The sequence below is a fragment of the Ovis aries genome, chromosome 2 (assembly GCF_016772045.2).
Source record: "Ovis aries strain OAR_USU_Benz2616 breed Rambouillet chromosome 2, ARS-UI_Ramb_v3.0, whole genome shotgun sequence".
Taxonomy (NCBI): domain Eukaryota; kingdom Metazoa; phylum Chordata; class Mammalia; order Artiodactyla; family Bovidae; genus Ovis; species Ovis aries.
In genome coordinates, this window is record NC_056055.1 from 16,161,900 (window position 1) to 16,181,648 (window position 19,749).

The 19,749-nt window shown below is 42.8% G+C and overlaps 1 protein-coding gene across 9 annotated transcripts in view; it reads right to left on the reverse strand.

Moving 5' to 3' along the window:
- Positions 1-19,749, reverse strand: part of ZNF462 (zinc finger protein 462) — a 157,154-nt gene that overhangs the window by 62,836 nt on the left and 74,569 nt on the right. For 7 of the 9 annotated variants that reach the window (XM_042242925.2, XM_027964144.3, XM_027964141.3 and 4 more), the window contains one exon: positions 14,785-14,976. In XM_042242925.2, the coding sequence (XP_042098859.1) occupies positions 14,785-14,976 (192 nt within the window). Of the gene's footprint in view, positions 1-14,784; positions 14,977-19,749 lie in introns of those variants that run through there. The other 2 variants (XR_006058577.2, XR_006058576.2) reach the window with 1 other exon arrangement.

Sequence of the window (19,749 nt, forward strand, 5' to 3'; positions counted from 1 at the left end):
GAAAGCATTTTCATATGTTATCTCATTTGAGCCACAAATTAACCCCATCAAATAGGCATTATTATCTTATGTATAAGAAATAAGAGAAGGTTAGTGATTTATCTCAGCCACACGTGTGAGATGGAGGCAGTCAGACCCTCTGCCCCAGGCAGAGGTGATCCCTGGCCTCCAACTCCGGTGGTACTTTCTGGATTTGGACTTTAAACTTAGGGGTCCAACAACCCTGCACAGGTTATTACAGACAGATGATCTATATGGAGAAGTGGCTTTGCAAACACCATTTGCTCCTCATTTTCACTAGCTACAGTTGAGTCAAAACGGGTCCTCCTGGCATCGGCTCAATCAAAATGCACTTAGCGACACGCAGGATGAGTTGTGTTCCACGCCAGTACTGCAGCGTGACTCCAAAATTACACTGGACAAAAAATCATTCTTGTTTGACCAAGAGGTTCTGTGGAACCCTTGGATGCTTCCCCTGAGTGCGGATGCCCAAGGCGGGGGCCACGGCTACCAGACTCCCTAGAGCAGGACCTCTTCTGAATCACATGCTGCTATCCATCACCTTCCACCCCTTCCAGGTACAGGAAGCCCAGGGGCCAGATGAAAGATGCTCCACCTGGTCCACACGGAGAGTTGGGGCTGTGGATGGAGCTGGCCTCAGCATCACTTAACTTTCCATGGCTTTATGTCACCATCACTCCCTTTACTGAGTGATGATGATTAGTACAAAAACCACCAATTTATTCAGTATATAGGAAAGCTGCTTTCTCACACACAGTTGTTGCCTTCTCTCTATTGAGAAAATGGTAAATAAGTAAATACAATATTAAACCTGCCCTTGACTTACCACAGAGCCACCATCCCTTCATCCTGTAGTTCTCAGACACTCTTTCCTGCCCTGGCAACATACAGTGGGTGGATATCTATGTACCCAACATTCTTCCCTAGGGATACTGTGATTTAGATAATATCCCAGAAAGTTAGAAGAGGGAGAAATGTAGTGAAAAGGACTATACACCTAATTGTTAAGCTACAGGGATAGACGCACGTAAGAGTGAAACCACTGGGGGAAAAAACAAAACTGGAAAAAACAAATCTTTCTAGCCTATATTTTATTTGTTTATGTTTGGCTACACCACACAGCATACAGGATCATAGTTCTCCATCAAGAGCTAGAACCTGTTCCCCCTGCAGCGGAAGCACGCAGTTTAAACCACTGGTCTGCGAGGGAAGTCCCTCCACTTTGTATTTCAACACTGAACTTAATTTTTTAGAGAGTTTTCCCCCTAATCTTTCATTATGTAGATAACATAACCAAGACACAAAAGTATACTATAGATATATTAGCAAAAATGGTCTTATTTTATTGTTAATAATATACAGAACATGAGGATTTTAATATGTTAGTTGGGAAGCTTGTGTGCACGCTCAGCACTAACCTGTGTCTGACTCTATGTCCCCACGGAATGTAGCCCACCAGGCTTCTCTATCCCTGGGATTCTCCAGACAAGAATACTGGTGCAGGCTGCTATTTCCTCCTCCAGGGGATCTTCCCAACCCAGGGATCGAACCCGTGTCTCCTGCACTGGCAGGCGGATTGTCTACCACTGAGCCACCTGGGAAGCCTCAGTTTGGAAGCTTACTTACTATGTGCCTTTAATTGAGTTATCACAACTGTTCCTTCTAACAGACATGTTGGTGGCATTACTCTTGCTTGCATGCAAGTTAGATGTGGATTTCTTCATCTTTTTTCCTCTGTATTCCTAATTAAAAACTTACCCATGGGCAATATTTTAAAATACTATTAAATCAGAGTAACAGGAAAATCACAACTCACAAGTACGATGTAAAAATTTGTGATACCACAGCTACTAACTCTCTAGCTGCTCACTCCGTTTATTCACGTTCACTTTGGGGCAGGCTAGGTAAACAGTGCGGCTACTTGCAACTTTTATCACCTTGGTTCTGACCACAAGCCTGTCTCTTTCATTCAACAAAAGTACTCTGAAAAACTTCCAAGTAGACTGATGTTATACAGGAATAAATCTCAAACATTTTTAATAGTAAATCAAGAACTCAAAAAAAGATACATGCACCCCTACACTCAAAGCAGCACTATTCACAACAGCTAAGACACGGAAGCCACCTAAATCTCCATCAACAGATGAATAAAGGACATGGTACTTATATACAACAGTGGAACCGACTGGTTCCAAATAAGAAAAGGAGTATGTCAAGGCTGTATATTGTCACCCTGCTTCTTTAACTCGTATGCAGAGTACATCATGAGAAACGCTGGACTGGAAGAAGCACAGCTGGAATCAAGATTGCCAGGAGAAATATTAATAACCTCAGATATGCAGATGACACCACCCTTATGGCAGAAAGTGAGGAAGAACTAAAAAGCCTCTTGATGACAGTGAAAGAGAAGAGTGAAAAAGTTGGCTTAAAGCTCAACATTCAGAAAACTGAGATCATGGCATCTGGTCCCATCTGCTGCTGCTGCTGTCGCTTCAGTCGTATTCGACTCTGTGCAACCCCATAGACGGCAGCCCACCAGGCTCCCCCGTCCCTAGGATTCTCCAGGCAAGAACACTGGAGCGGGTTGCCATTTCCTTCTCCAATGTACGAAAGTGAAAAGTGAAAGTGAAGTCGCTCAGTTGTGTCCGACTCTTTGTGACCCCATGGACTGCAGCCTACCAGGCTTCTCCGTCCATAGGATTTTCCAGGCAAGAGTACTGGAGTAGGGTGCCCTGGTCCCATCAGTTCATGGCAAATAGATGGGGAAACAGTGGAAACAGTGTCAGACTTTATTTTGGGGGGGCTCCCAAATCACTGCAGATGGTGATTGCAGCCATGAAATTAAAAGACGCGTATTCCTTGGAAGGAAAGTTATGACCAACCTAGATAGCATATTCAAAAGCAGAGACATTACTTTGCTAACAAAGGTCCGTCTAGTCAAGGCTATGGTTTTTCCAGTGGTCATGTATGGATGTGAGAGTTGGACTGTGAAGAAAGCTGAGCGCCGAAGAATGCTTTTGAACTGTGGTGTTGGAGAAGACTCTTAAGAGTCCCTTGGACTGCAAGGAGTTCCACCAGTGCATCCTAAAGATCAATTCTGAGTGTTCATTGGAAGGACTGATGTTGAAGGTGAAACTCCAATATTTTGGCCAACTGACTAATTGGAATAGACCCTGATGCTGGGAAAGACTGAAGGTGGAAGAAGGGGACGACAGAGGATGAGATGGTTGGATGGCATTGCCAACTCAACGAACTGGGAGTTGCTGCAGCCCATGGGGTCGCAAAGAATCGGACACAGCTGAGCAACTGAACTGAACTGAACTGATTACCAGTCATAGAAAAGAATGGGAAAATGCCATTTGCAGCAACACGGATGCAACTGTAAATCACCATACTAAGTCAGAAAGAGAAAAACAAATACTGTATCATTATCACTTATATGTGAAATCTAAAATATGACACAAATGAACTTACTTACAAAATGGACTCACAGACACAGAGAACAAACCTGAGGTTGCCAACGGGAAGAGGGAGGGGGATGGATGGAGCAGGAGGTTAGGGTTAGTGGGTATAAACTATGGCACACAGAATGAATAAACCGGTCATACTGCATAGCACAGGGAACTATATTCAATATCTTGTGATAAACCATAATAAAAAGAACATTAAAAAAGAATGTATATATATATGTGTGTGTGTGTATAAATCAATTTGCTGTACGGCAGAAATGAACACAACATTGTAAATCAACTATACTTCAATTTTAAAAAAGGTAAGCCAGACTTGTGGTTAACACAGATAACCCTGAAAACTGACTTGCAAAGTGTGAGATTAGAGCCATGAGGACTGGCAGAAATCAGAGGAGGACAGGAGCGAGAGGGTTATTCAGGGTTGGGATGTGACAGGTTGGAAACCAGACAAGAACAAAGGAGGCAGAGCCACAAGGATACAGGACAAAGTCCTTTTGGGATGGCTAAGCCTAGGGTCTGGGTTGGGTAGACAAGGGGTGGGTAATGGTCAGAGAGAATGGAGGAGTCTGAGATGCTGGAGGCAGAGTGTGCCTGGCGAGTCCAGCCACAGATGAAGGGTAGTGGAATATAGCTGGGAAGGAAGCGAATCTCCCTATCAGAAGAGACTAAATATTCACTGGGTCATATCATTGAGTCTAGCATATTGAAATTCCAAAGCACGATGGTCATAGCTAGGATATAAAGGCAGGTTGTGAACCTGGCGCTGAGTTCACTGAGGAAGATGAAGGAACATTCCAGAAGGAGAAGGAAATAAGCAGAGAGCAGACATTCGAAAGTGAAAGAAGCAGAAATATTCTGAACGGGTAGCAGAAAGTAAGGGTTGCCCTCACTGCCCCTCTTGGCTGCTGGGAGGAAAGGGATTAGTGACTCTGGCTGCAGAGAACTGAAAGGGAGGTAAGGCTACCATTTAGGGGGGCGGGCACAAAGCTAGTTAACTGGAGAAGTGTGCCCAAGGAAACCAAGTGTGACGGAGCATCACGATACTCACGCAGCCCAATACCACTGGATTTTTCCAAACATCATGTGACACAGGTGAGCTTGAAGTCACTAGAATTCCCAGACTTTTGCACACATAAACTCTTGGTTTCATCCATTCTCCTTTTGCTGCACTAATTCAAATCAAGAAATACTTATTGAATGGCCTGCCAAGTGCTAAGACTCTTGAAATAGTCCTTGACCTCAGAGAGCACACAGTTTACCTGGGGAGACAGATGTGATAACTGACAATTATAATCTGGCAAGTCTAGTAATGGAAGTGAATACAAAGGTCAGAAGCTACCCAACATGTTTTATATTTATATCCTAACAGAATCTCATTTTCAGCTCATTACTCTGAATAGTCTAGACAGTCTGTAATCTTCATATTGTCATTTAACTTATGGACCGTTTGCCAATATTTCAAATGTATTGAGTCTTAAGCAGTAGGAAAAGAGACTTAAGTAATTTTTTAGGAGACAACTGAACCTTAAACTAGACGAATGAAGTTTTGATTGGCTAAACCTCAGAGGTTTTATATAATTCTGAGACTCCCATCTTAAACACATATATCACATACATAGGAAAATACTTGAAGCCTTTAGGTACTCAGTATTTATTATCTGAAGGGGAATCATTTCTGTTGGTTTGTTTTGAGATATGGATGCTCACATTTTAAAACTACAGTGAATCAAACAGTGAATCTTTCAAGTAAAGACAAAAACATAAATAAAAGTAGTTTGTATACTGTAGTATCAGTTTTGAAAAGAATTAAAATAACAAAACAGAGCCTGTTTGTATATGCAAAGAACCAATGTCTAAGTGATTCCACAGCTGATTGTTATTAAGACTCTTTTGGGTACAGAGAGGCTGGCATTATAGGTGACCCTCACATCTCATGTTATACACCGCCATAAGGCTGGTCTCTAATCTAGTAGGTATTACTCTTGTAATCAGAAGGAAAAAGTCTATGAAGGTGATGGCACCCCACTCCAGTACTCTTGCCTAGAAAATCCCAGGGACAAAGGAGCCTGGTAGGCTGCAGTCCATGGGGTCGCAAAGAGTCGGACGCAACTGAGCGACTTCACTTTCACTTTTCACTTTCATGCACCGGAGAAGGAAATGGCAACCCACTCCAGTGTTCTTGTCTGGAGAATCCCAGGGACGGGGGAGCCTGGTGGGCTGCTGTCTATGGGGTCGCACAGAGTCGGACACGACTGAAGCGACTTAGCAGCAGGCATCTTAAAAAGGGATAACTTGACTTAAAAAGGGATAAACTGACTACTTTTAAAGCACACTCATTCTTGAAGATACCTACAGGTATCAGCACCCATAGTTTAAAAGTGCCCTCCACTTTTGAAGGGGACAAGTACCTTTATGCTGGTCTTTCTTGTTTAGCCTGTCCCTTAACAATTCAAAGGCCTCTTCCTGGTGTTAATTACCCTTACAGTCTGGTTCTACCTCTCGTCACCTTGCCAACTATCCACCCAACAACTTCCCTACAAGCCCCTACTCCAGCCAGACTGGTCTCCTGGCTGTCCCAGGATCCCTTCTTCTGAAAGTTTGCTTGTTTCTGATACTCCTCCTACCAGAATGGACTTCCATTTGGCTGTAAAATTCCTACTCACCCTTCAAGGCTCAGCCTGAGCTCCCACATCTGTCAAGAAGCCCTCCAGGACTTGTCAATGCCTCCTCTTCTCTATGGAGAGAGAAGGAATAGACACTTCTCTACGTGTCTATTAACTTAGGCTCTAAATATCAATCAACAATAAAATCTGGCTTCATCTTCCTTTGGAAACTTCCAGCACCCCCAGACACATAAGTTGCATCTTCAGCGCTCTGGCTCATTTATGGCTATGTGTTTCTGCTGCAAGTCTTTGATGAAATGGCACAAAGGTTAAGGGTATGAGCTTTGGATTCAGACAAGGTCCACCACATATGGATTTTGTGACTTTGGGACTCATCATTTCAGCCCTCAGGGTCTCAGTTTCCTTCTCTATAAAATAAGACTAATAATTTGTACCTCTGACTCATTAGACATATTAAATCTGATGGTAAATTTAAGGCAATCAGCAGAATAAAAATTATAATAATTTTATCACTTCAAAACAAAGGAACAGGCAGAATCCTTATAAAAAACCAGAAGGGTTGACTTTAAAACTAGTTGCGGGGGGAGGGGGGTGGTGGGGGAGGGGGCTGGGTAGTGGACAACCAGCAGGGCTAAAAATCAAGGACTACAGAGAAGGTTTAGAAGGAAGGTCCTGCCTTGCTCATTGTAGTCATCACGGAGCTATGCTGAAGAGCTCACAGAGCACGAACATAAAAGATACAAGGAGGGTGGCTTACACAAGGCACCTAAGAATATTCTCTGTTCCTAAGGAGCTGGAGAGCCTCATTCTGGAATGACTTCTCCAAGAGCAGTGAACAGGTAAATAATACCTTAGCTGGGCTCTGTTCTCTTAGCCAAACACCTCCTTTGGGTTGAGCCTGATGACTCTGAAACTAGTTACAAAGTACAAGAGCCCTCGGACAGGAATATGGCCCTTCCTGGGCGAAAACAGCAAGGGACTGACTTCAGGAAAAGGCAAGCAGAATTGTTCACACCTGAACCTCTCCCATCATTCTGGCCATGCTTTATCTCACTATTTCTAAGTACCATCACTGGGATTTTTCTATAGGATATTATTATTTAGGATTATGCATGGATGAAAAAACATGGGCAGCATTTGGACATGCTGGGCCATACAATCAAAACTCACACAGTTTAGAAGATAAATAATAGTTGTTTGGAGAAGGTTATTTCTGGCATCTTCTTCTCATCTCAGCTCTGAGAATTATTTTGCACATGCCCATCTTGGTCAGGACATACCCTCTGTTCCAGCAAAGCGGTCCCAGGATTTCTACCGCTTGAATCATGGCTCACACATACTCGTCCTCCCAGATCCAAAACTTGTGTAAAATTCTCTAGCGCAGAACAGAATTTGGAAGAGAGGAGAGGATCTATGAATCACAAGAAGTCTCAAAAGAGTTTGAGGGATTTTATATTCAATATAATTGCACTAAAACATTTAGCTCTGGTTCCGGGGGGGCGGGGAACTGAAGGGGGCAACGATAAGACAAAGAAACATTCTTTCTTTCAAAAAAGAACTGAGATTAATAATTTCAGATGATTTGACTAACAACTGAATGCATTTTCTGCCAAAGAATAAATTTCTTCTTCCTTTTAGATATTTCCCACACTGAGGTTCTGGAGGACCTTAAGGTAATCTCCAACCAACAGTAAGCTGCAGAATTATGCAACAAATTCTGGAGCTGCTGGGAACTAGCTCTGAATGAGTTGGGTAGTATATGCTTGTATTTCTGATGAACAAATGTTTTTCTTGGCACGGGAAGAGGGAGATGGGCAAGTTGACTGAGTTCCCAGGACATGGAAAGCTTTCACTTGAAATGTTTTTTCCATCCTTGGCACATGAAACTGTGGCTAATTCAAAAAGTCACAGAAATCTCAGGCAGGTGGGTTTCTTGGGAAGGGTCTATCACATGATATTCAACTTTAGGGCAGTGATAAAGCCAGTGGAGGCTTTCTCTTTGCTGATGGGGACAAGGTCTAATAATTTAACCACCAAAGACTGTTGGATATCAAACAGAAGATGCGGAATCACCTGTACTGCTCTGCACCCCGGGACTTACAGACGTCTTAGGTCTTTATCGTAGAAATGCCACTCTTCATAATAAGCATTAAAGTAAATTCGAGATCACATTTTAATGTAGAAATTCTGATGTCAAAAATGGAAGGTTAGTATTCTCTGGCCAGATAATTTTGAGACCAGCAGAACCTATTAAAAATTATGGCCAAGCCATTAAAATTATGTCTCATATCCCATGTGCTAAAAATGATGTAAATCTTGGTACTTCACAATTATTCACTGGAGAGTCTCCATTACATTACTGTCATTTTTAAAGAAACCACCTCTTCTTTCTTTCACCCCAAGAGAAATCTGATTGCAACTGGAACCTGTGTGGAAGGTTCTGATGTCCTAGCAACTAATTGGATCCTCTTAAAGGTTGAATTTTATGTCTTACCTATTTAGAAATGTGAAAAGCTTCTCTTCAAAAAGCAGGCATCTCAGATCTTAATTTTTAAGTGTTAAGTATTGCTGCAGTCAAGGTTAAATGAATTGATGGTTTGGCGCTAGACTCAATACAATTTTTAAAGAAGATTTTATTTTGAGCTTAAGTGTAATTCACACACTAATATTTTAAAGCTCTACTTAATGTCTTACATATCATATATGAAACAAAGCATGTATTTAGGTCAAGTTATATTTTAAGCAACCTCTAGGAATAGCCTATATGTTAACTATAAAGGTCTATAATGACATTTATTAAAGATGGGATTAATTTCATGGTAGGGGTGAGTGACAAACTGCCCACAGGGCAAATCCATGTCCCTGCTCATGCCTTTGCATATAAAGTTTTACTGGAACACATCCATGTCCATTTGTTTACATGTTATCTAAGGCTGCTTTCCCATTACAATGGCACTGTTGAATGGTTGTAACAGAGACTCTGTGGCCCACAAACTTGAAAGTATTTTCTATCTGGCCCTTTACAGAAAAAGTCTGCCAAATTCTTGATTTATAGCTTGTAGAAATCAAGCAAAACAAGCCTCCTCTAACTCATATATTACGTTAAACGACTGGCAGGCAAAATTTTCAAGCAGAATAAAAATTTACTAATCTATGAGTTTTGTTGGTTAGTTTCACTCTGTAGCGTCTCTGAATTGGATTTAACTGCAACCAAACACTCTATGCTTTTGGACAAAGACACAGAAAAAAAAAGGTACTCCATTCCAGGGTCAAATGATTATGTGTGCTTGCTCTAAGGGGCTCTGCTACCAGGGGACTACACTTGTAATGCCCATGTCCCCAGCACCACCACTCTTTCTGTCTCCTCCTGAGGACTGGAAAGGCTTACAACTTGTCTCAACCTGCAGTTTCCCACTTCTACAGAAGGTCTTGTTATCCAGTGAACAACAATAAAGTTGAAAATACTCTTTGTCAGGGAAGATTGTTTCCTCTTGGCAGACTGATGCGTCAGAAAGTTTCTGTTACAGCAATCCCTAAGGTTACATCTTTGGATCATTGATCTTTTGAACTTGCCTCTTAAATGCAAATGAAATAAACTTACCCTTGTACAGCCTGGTTCTGTGCAGTCTGTCAGACATGTTAGAAGTACAACTAACTGAATTGCAAACTGTGATGCCTACAAGAAATCCTTGGCCAATTAAAAGAAGTCAGTATAAGTATCTAACTATTTCCACTGGAAAATTAGGGGACAGAACCAAAAGCATATCCACAAGTACAAATGAACACCAAGAAGATCATCAATGGATGAGTAATCAGAGTACCCAATGGCTGGTAAATGTCAGTCTTTAGCAGAAGTTACAGTCAGAGACTGGCAGACAGAAGCACACAGGAAATTCTTCCAAGCTCCCAGCAGAGCTGCTTCAAATGCACAGAAATGGAAATGATGACCTCAGGTGCTAGGGGCAGTTAGTACAGAGACGGTTGGAAACATAAGGATTTGTTGGCGAGAACACGTAGGATGGAGAGCGTGTGACCAAGTGGTTAAGTTTGTATGCAATGCAGACAACTTGGATTTTGATACGACATAAGAAGTGCCTGTGGTTTTCTGAGGAGAGATGCCCTGATAAAAATGCTGCTGATCAAATATCATTCTAGAGTTTACAACCGAAAAGCCAACTGAAACGTTGTAACAGAAAACCCTTCGCTTTATTAAAAAAAAAAAAAAATCACGAAGCTCCTTATGTTTTTCTACCAATTCATACTAGCAAAGACGTCTCTTGTTGGGTGGACTATACGGAGATCTGTCTTACACGGAGAAGGATTTCATGACCAAAAGTTCTGGGTGTTTTCCCTAGGTTGCCATTATGGCACAGGCTAAAAACTATCTTAATTCTCATAAACCTTGTGTATTTTGCACATGATCTTAGTGTCTGGTTTTTGTTTTAAGCGCACCGCAGTAGCTGCTTCCTAAAGCAGCCCATTCTGTGCTGCATAACTGGACGGAGCAAAGAAAGAAACTGAACGTAGGAAAAAGATGGAATGTCACCATTGGCCTGACCTCTTACAAAGGATAGAGCTGAATTTCACATTATGTATCCACCACCCAGGCCCTGGGGAACTACTCAGACCTAAACAAATCTCATCATGAAACGACACTAAGTTTCTCTCTTGTTTTATAGGTATATGGGTATGTGTGTTTTTCTGTACTGAAAGCAGTCTAAGAAAAAGCCTGATGCAACCCAGTCCTCTACTTTATATGGCAGAAGGAACCCAGTAAACACAAACACAGCAGAACACTTCCTCTTGTTGACAACCTTATGATTTCAACTTAATGCATTGTTTAGAATAGCAATTACGTGTCATTTCCCATTATCTTACACACAGAAGCAGCACTGCTTTTCTTTCCAACCACAGATCATGGAGAATACAGAGAGACCACATGCTGGTGAGACATGTCAAGACTGACAGTCCAGAGTCTAAGAGTTCTGTTTATGTCCAGAGCAAGTGTGTGGCCAGGCAGGGGGAATGAGATCAGCCCCCCGCCCCACCCCCCCACCTTCTCACGTCCCCCTTCTTGGCTTCCCTCGCTCTCTTGGAGGGCTCCCTTCTCTCCCTTGTAGAGCTCCCCTCTGGATTGGGAGGCAAAGCAGCTTAGGAAGAACCTTCTTGCTCAGCCAGTTTCCTTCTGCCGGAAAAGACTGGCTCACTCTCAAGACTGCAAACATTTGACCACTGTAAAGAGCAGCGAGCATGTCAAGTCATTTTATTCACATGTCTCACTAGGGGATCAGAAAGCCAAGGACACAGGGGTGATTTCCCTGGTTTTATGGATCTCTTACTCCCCCCAGGCCTGCAACACATTTTTGGTTCTTGTGTTCAGAGCGACCTGGCAGTGTGGGGAACCTTAACTGAGAGCCAACGGCCCCACAGCTTCTCCCTATTAAAATGTGCAATTGGATTTCACATGCGTGTTTCAAACACCATTCAAAGTGTGATTTACAGGCTACTGTCTAGCCCCACAGCTGTTTTTTCATCCCCCAGATGTAACCATTTCTAGGAATCCACCAGTCGGTTCCCCAGCAAATAGCCTGCCCATTTTCAACCTCTTCTGTCATTCTTAGGCATTTTGAATCACGCAACACCTACATAGAAAGGATTCAAGAAAATATTGATTGAATGGACAAACTGTTAATTTTTCTTTCCATATTATCCATTAATGAGAAGAGCCCATTTGAAACCTTTTTTCTGTTTACCCCACCTTAAACCTTTAGGTTCATCCCACTTAAACAATCACTCCTGACCCACTGATCCAGATTATTTACATACACTGAAATCAGCACAGATCCGATGAGTTCTGTGTAAGCCTCACTAGAGCGGCCACCCAGAGTGTTTACATTCATCATCCTTTCTTCTATAGAAAGAGAAAAACACTTTTAAATACTGCAACTTATCTCCCTGTGGCTAACAGACTACCTGTGTTACACAGAGAGTTAGCCAATATCATTTCATCCTGTTTCTGCAACCAGCCTTCTCCCAAGGTCCTAACCTTGTCTAGCTTCCAAGAATCAGAAATCACCCCTCAAAAAGGTGAGGCTTCAGGCTATGAGCTGCGGTTAGTTCAATACCATGCTGATAATATCTTCTAAACATTTGATTCTGAACTTCTGGGCATTCAGAATAACACTGTATTAATTTATGATTCTTCTGTGCATCACATAGCTCCTGGCAGAGAGTGCAGGCTCAGGAAGCTGACTGAGCTTGACTCTTTTTTAGCCTGTGTAGAGGATGGCAGGGCTTCCCAGGTGGCACTAGTGGTAAGAACCCACCTGCCCATGCAGAAAACATAATGAGACATGGGTTTGATCCCTGAGTCGGGAAGACCCCCTGAGGAGGCATGGCAACCCACTCCAGCACTCTTGCCTGAAGAATCCAATGGACAAAGGAGCCTGGTGGGCTACAGTCCATAGGGTCACAAAGAGTCAGACATGACTGCTAGCACGTGGCAGAGGAAGGTGAGCCATGCCCTGAGTGGTCTGCAGAATGTCCATGTGCTGGAGACTAAGACCCACCTTCCAAGGGAGGAGGACAAAGGGGAAAGAAGGGAAAACACGGAGACAAACGTCCCAGGAAAAGCCTTTGTGAGGAATGGTGCTTGCATGGATCTATTTCACCCCAGTGTGAAAGTGTTAGTTGCTTAGTCGTGTCTGACTCTTTGTGATGCCATGGATTGTAGCCCACCAGGCTCCTCAGTCCACGGAATTCTCCAGGCAAGAATACTGGAGTGGGTAGCTTTTCCTTTTTTCAGGGGATCTTCTCAACCCAAGGATTGAACCCAGGTCTCCTGCATTATAGACAGATTCTTTACCACCTGAGCCACCAGGGGAGCCCCATTTTACCCAAATGGCTACACAAACGTAGCTTCCATTTCAGATAAAAGCAACTCATTAACGATCATGTGAAGACCTTACAATTACATAAAATTCTATTTTGCCCTTTGTTGCAATATACCAATATCTTCCAAGGAACAGAATCTCAAGGTGCAAAGGGGACACTTTCTGTGGTGTTTCACATGGGTTCCCCGCACCCATCTCCCAACCCCACCCCCCTTAGCTTTGAGACTCTAAGTTTTCCTGGAAAACAACAACAACAACAAACAGGCTAAACTGCCACACATCGGCAGAGGAGGTAAGTGTGCTCACTTTATTAGGAGCCACCATCATAACAAACCTTCATTGTTAAACCGAAGTCCTTCAAGACAGGAATACCAGCAAGGAGTTACTATGTTTAACCTGGTGTTTACTGATTGGCAAAGGAAAGGCCACCAAATTCTGCAACTCAACAAAGGGAGCTTTTAGTCCAGGACTTACCTTTCCTTTTCCTCCCAGTTTTCTCTGCTCAGACCTTGTGAATGAAGGTTCATCACTTACTCTTTTGCTAATCAGACAGTCAGACCACATGGACATGTTGGGGCTGTCAGATCTTCAGGTAACCTAAGAAGTCTATCTTTTTAAACCCTTACATTAAACATAACCCCAAATTCATGCTTCGGTCTCAAAGACCAAAACTGCAACCCAAGGATGTAAACTGCTGAATAAAATGACCATTTATTAAATGTATATCTTTTTTTCATTAATCTCTCAAGGCCATCAAGGGATAGGTATCATCATCCAATTTGACCTTTGAGTGTAGGAAGCTAAGATTGCCCAGGAAAACACAACTGGCATTGAGCAAAGTAAGACTCAAAGCCAAGCCTTTGTTCCGAAGAGCCCATGAACTTTCTTGCCAGTCCTCTAAGCTCCTACCAAGGACGTAACGACAGGCCTTTCTTGGGAAACAGCCCATTCCCTGACCTGGGAAGTATTCAGGCTGGCGGCAGATAACTGGTTACCACAGATGCTGCAGAAGGCAGTCAACACCAGAAGATCACGGAAGAGAGCAGCTCCTAGGTCTCCTACGTCCACAAGAATCTACAGACTTCTTCCCCTCCTAAGCATGTGACTCTGCAGTCATCTGAGGTGAGCAATCAACACCCTTCTGTTTCTTGGGGCTGATCAAAACAAACCATCCTTTGCTCGGCTCTGCCACACCGGCCATCTCGCTCTCCTCTCTGGCGTACAGCTTTGATTACACCGCCAATGAGGAGACTCCCTCCAGGGCTTCCGGGATGTAGCCTGAAGCTCCGAAAGTGGGCAGTTACTCCCTCCCTTCAACTGATGGTTCCTCATCATTCTTCAGCGATAGGAAAAAAAAAAAATCACAAGGTGACCCCGAAATGACACATCCCCTTCATTCACCCTTTCCATTCCCACTCTGAACTGTGTTAACGTATACATCTGGTACCCCCAAACACTTCACAGCATACATACCAATAAGTAAACAAATACGCCCAGCATTCCTCACCTTCCTGCGCTGAACCCAGCACACACGCGCTCTCTCCACAAGCTGCGCACACACAGCCGTGCAGACAGGTCTGCAGCAAACAGATGCTCACCCAGTTCACTTCACCCTCCACCTCCAACGTCTATACTGTTCCAACCTTTGCACGTTTCTTCCTTCACCTGAACCATCACGCGTTTGTGTACGATTTTCTTCTAAAAAGAAGGCCTGGCTGTTAATCCCCGTCCACCCCCACCCCAATGGTCGATGCCCGCTTGGAAGCCCGGTTTTACCATTGGAATCTTCCACTTCTTCGGCCGGGGTGGCTTTTTGGGAAGAGTGGTGGGCATGCGAGGAGAGGAGACTGACAATCCGTGGCCTCGGGAGGGTCAGGGCTTTTCCGTGGACCTTGAGGGAGTGTTCCTTCAGCTGGCTGATTGTCATGGTGGAAAAGGAGCACCAAGAACACTTGTAGGCATGCTCACCTGGAGGAAGACAGCGGGGGCAGCAGAGGAGAAGCAGGGGAGAAGCGGGGAGGCGGGGGGAAACAACGAGGTTAGTTCACTCCAGAGAGCACTCCTCAAGCTGCCTGGTCTGAGAACCTCTCAGACCAACCCCTCAGCAACACCCCCTCACCCCCACCCTCGGGCATCAAGTGACCTGGTCCCTCTTCATCCCATGCTCAGTTTATGGCAAGGAGCCTATAATTGATTCTCCAGCAGAGCCTGAAATCAAATGTTTAGCTAGCTCCCTCAGAAAGTCTTCCCCTCTCTCCCCCTCTGTCTGTACAACAGCAGTGACTCTCAGTTTTCATTTCAGCCTTTGCATCATCCACAGAAAGTAACACACTTCATTCTTATTCCAAGGGTGGCTTATTGATGGGTGGCTTTCCCAGCACCAAGTCACTCAGTGCAAACTATTGTGCCATCCTCATAACTCACTTCCTCCATGACTCTAGGCCTCCTGGATTTTACACATCCCATGTGTGGGGTTTTCTTTGGACCAGTCCACAAACTTGAGAACAAAACTATTTCCCTAGCTGATCAACACTACAGAAATGGGTCAAAGTGATTTCTTAAACAACAGAGGTGTATAAATATATAAATATGTGTGCATCTGTGTGTAGCTCATATATTTTTATATTTATTTTATATTTTTATAAAATAAATATTGTATATTTTCAATATAAAGGGCATTTAAATAGAAATAGCTCAGTTGGTAAAGAATCCGCCTGCCATGCAGGAGACCCCAGTTCAATTCCTGGGTCAGGAAGACCCACTGGAGAAGAGATAGGCTACCCACTTCAGTATTCTTGGGCTTCCCTTGTGGCTCAACTGGTAAAGAATCTGCCTGTAATAAGGGAGATCTGGGTTCAATCCCTGGGTTGGGAAGATCCCTTGGAGAAGGGAAAGGTGACCCACTCCAGTATTCTGGCCTGGAGAATTCTATGGACTGTACAGTCCTTGGAGTTACAAACAGCCAGACACAACTGAGCGACTTTCACTTCCCTAAGTAGAAATAAGTATTTTTGCTTTATTCAAATTAATTTTAATTGGAATATAGTTGATTTACAATGTTGTGTTTCTGTTGTACAGTGAAGTGAATCAGTTATACATATACATATATCCACTCTTTCTTAGATTCTTTTCCCACATAGGTCATTATAGGGTACTGAGTAGGGTTCCCTGCACTAAACAGTAGGAGGCTCTTATTAGTTATCTAATATAGTAGTGTGTATGTCAATCCCAATCTCCAATTTATCCCCCCTCTTTCCTTGGTAACCATAAGTTTGTTTTCTAAAAGTACTTCCCTTTTAATTGTTTTTAATACCACTGAAATACAGCACAGATCACTATGCTCAAGTTAAATGAGAATATGATTTACTTTTGCCCTAAGCCAGCTTTTAAATGAACTGCAGGGTGTAAAATGGCCATGCATACGTCACTGGACAGAAAAACATTGGTACAATCAACTCAGAGCGCAATTCTGCTTTTAACAACAATAAATTTAGAAAGCTCAGGCTTGAAATTCAATAATTCTACTTCTGAGAGTTTATATTAAGGAAATATCCTTTAATACTTAGAAATCTCTATTTAGAAATATACATTATTTATGCTTAAAAAAGGGATGAAACAACCTAAGTCTCCAACCCCAGGGAAATGATTAAGTAAATGTGGGTATATCTTCGTGATAAATTACTATTCATTAAAATTAATTCTTAAAGTGTTGGTCATACATAGGAAAATAAAATTCTGATACTCAGAAAAATAAATAGAAAGGCGTAATACATTAAATTATAATCACAAGTATAAGAAATAATTACAGAGGAAATGGCTGAAAGGAAATATTGTCAAATATTAATAACAGTGTCTTTACATAATAGGTTGTGAATGGCTACTGCATGTCTTCTTTCATTTCCAAATTTTCTCTAATGAACATGTATTTTTAAAATTTATTTTTAAGGTAAAATGTAAAATCCAGAGGAAAGGACCAGTGAATGAGAACTGAGGACGATGCTGCTGATGTGCTACAGACAAATGCTCACTGTAGCAAGGCAAGGAAGGGCAGGTAAACCTCCATCCTCGCTTTCACCCTGTTGTGATGGTTACCTTCCTGCCACCTAATTACTAAGTGGAAAATTACTGAGTGGTTTCATGTCAGGCGAGCCCAGCATCCAAAGTCCTGCATTTAGCCTCCTTTTTACAACTGATGACCCCACAGCATGCATTTCCAAGAAAGCCTTGAAGAGATCCACACAAAACCTTGAATGATGCAACATGCTATAGCCCAAAGCAGAAGGGAAGCTCAAAGAAGTCAGACGACCCAAACAATTCCACGCTCCTCAAACGATGACCTGGGAGCTACAGGATAATGCTGGGCATGAACAATGATATTTACTAACATAAGAAATACAGGGATCTCCCTGGTAGGGCCCAAGTTTGATCCCTGGTCAGAGAACTAGATCCCACAGGCTGCAACTAAAGATCCCTCATGCTGCAAGTAAGACCAGGCACTGCCAAATAAATAAACATTTTAATAAACAGTTAAAATAATAAGTATATATGTCATTTTATATACTACTGCTCTTCTTATTTTACTTCTCAATTTTTCAGTGCAAAGATGGCTACATGAACCTTGGTGGGTGGTCATAAGTGGCATAACTTGAGAGAGAATTCCAATCCAGGTATCTAGTTAGTACACACTACTTTTTACCCTTTAAAATAAAATAGTCTACTGAGTAGAACAGACAAGTCAAGAGTCTTTTTGGAAAATGATTTGACTTGAGCCTTGTCATAGATACCAGTGGTCCAAGGTGTGTAGAGAACCAGATAACATTGCTACCACTCTCTCTGGACGCTTTCTTCTTGCCAACAAGTGAGCACAGAAAGCCAGTCTGCTTGGTCAGCTCCAAGAATATACGCTTCAGCTCTGTGCTCTAGAGTCAGTATGTAGCCTTTGGCACTTTATTTTCAAGTCCTTCCCACAGGCCAAATCACTTACCCAACTCCCATTGGTAAAATGTTTTTGACAAGGCTGAGATCTATCGGAAAAACTTCTGAGGATAGTGTCCCAGCTGAATAATTTACAATATACACCAGTTAGAAAAGAGTGGTTTGATCCCCAAAGCCTCTTACTCCTTGGACTTTAGTAAAATGTTCTGGGAGATATAAAAATACTAACAGAGAAGAACCTATACAGCTGATCTGCTGACCAACCCCCCCCACCCCACCCCGCAACTGCTGTGAACTTAAGGCTTCAGTAGATTTACTCCATTAAGACAGTTCAACAGAACCCAACATTCAGGAAATAACGGAGAGATGGTCTTATTTCCACAAGGGATGAAGAGACAAGTTTTTATAACCATACAACGGAATTTAATAAATGAGACGGAAAAGTACTCGCTGATTAAAAAATTTAAAGCTAGAATTCGTGGTGGGGAGGGGTGGAAGGGAGGTTCAAAAGGGAAGAGATATATCTTTATATAGGGCTGGTTCACTTCATTGTACAGCAGAAACTAATGCAACATTGTCAAGCAATTATACGCCAGTAAAAAAGTAAAAAATATAAAACTAGAATTCAACAACCTCATGGACTGCACCCTACCAGGCTCCTCCGTCCATGGGATTTTCCAGGCAAGAGTACTGGAGTGGGTTGCCATTGCCTTCTCCAAGAATTCAACTAGTATTCTAAATACCTTAGCTGAAGAAACTCATGGAGGAGTCTTGATCTCTAGAAGAATCTCTGATAGTATTGGTAGCTCTTCTAAAGTGTTTTGATTCCCCAATTTCCCTCTGTGTTTGAAGCAAGTTCCTGAAGGGCTGTCAACACCTCTGGGAGGGCACCACAGGCCACTGTACAGTCGGGCTCCTCAGAGGACTAAGGAATCATGGGAAATGCCCCCGGGCCCCCTCGCCACTGCCTTTCCTACTCAGGCCTCTTTCCTCTCTCGGCTGAGTTCTGATTAGCTATCTGTGGGCATCTCCATCGTATGCCAAGTGGAGAAGAGCAAAACAGACAGGTAGCACCATGTGAGTGCAAGGATGTTTGGTTTTTGTCCTGGAGTCAAATTCTTAGTGAATGGGCTCTGTGGCTGACAAAGTGTTAAGTGGCAGTCGCTCAGTCGTGTCCGACTCTTTGTGACCCCACGGACCATATAGCCCGCCAGGTTCCTCTGGCCATGGAATTCCTCAGGCAAGAATAATGGAGTGGCTAGCCATTCCCTTCTCCAGGGTATCTTCCTGACCCAGGGATCAAACCAGGGGCTCCTGCACTGCTGGTGGCTTCTTTACCATCTGAGTCACGAGGGTGGACATGAGCAGGACACTTAATTTTGAGTCTCTGTAGCGTCTCCTGAAGAGTGAAGAGTGACAACAGCATCCACCCTTTAGGGCTGTTTTGAGGATTAAATCAGATGATGAATATCACATCTTATTAGAGCAGATCCTAGCAGTTAAGGGATGTTCATGAAACCAGCACGATGAGAAGACAGAGTAACAGAGATCAGCACAGCTCCTGGACACTCAGGACCCAAAGTCTCTTCTTATCTGGGGCATGGAAATGCATCTAAGGGCATCTCAGGAGAAATCTCAGATATCCTGATTTCTCTCTGCCCCTTTCAACATGTCTAAGATTATAACTTTATTTTAGTTGGAAATTACTTTTAGTAGATGTACCAATTCTTGCACTTCCATTAGAAAGTCTATATAATTTAGAAATTTCTCTTAAAAAAAAAAAAAAAACAGAACCCATGAGTAGCA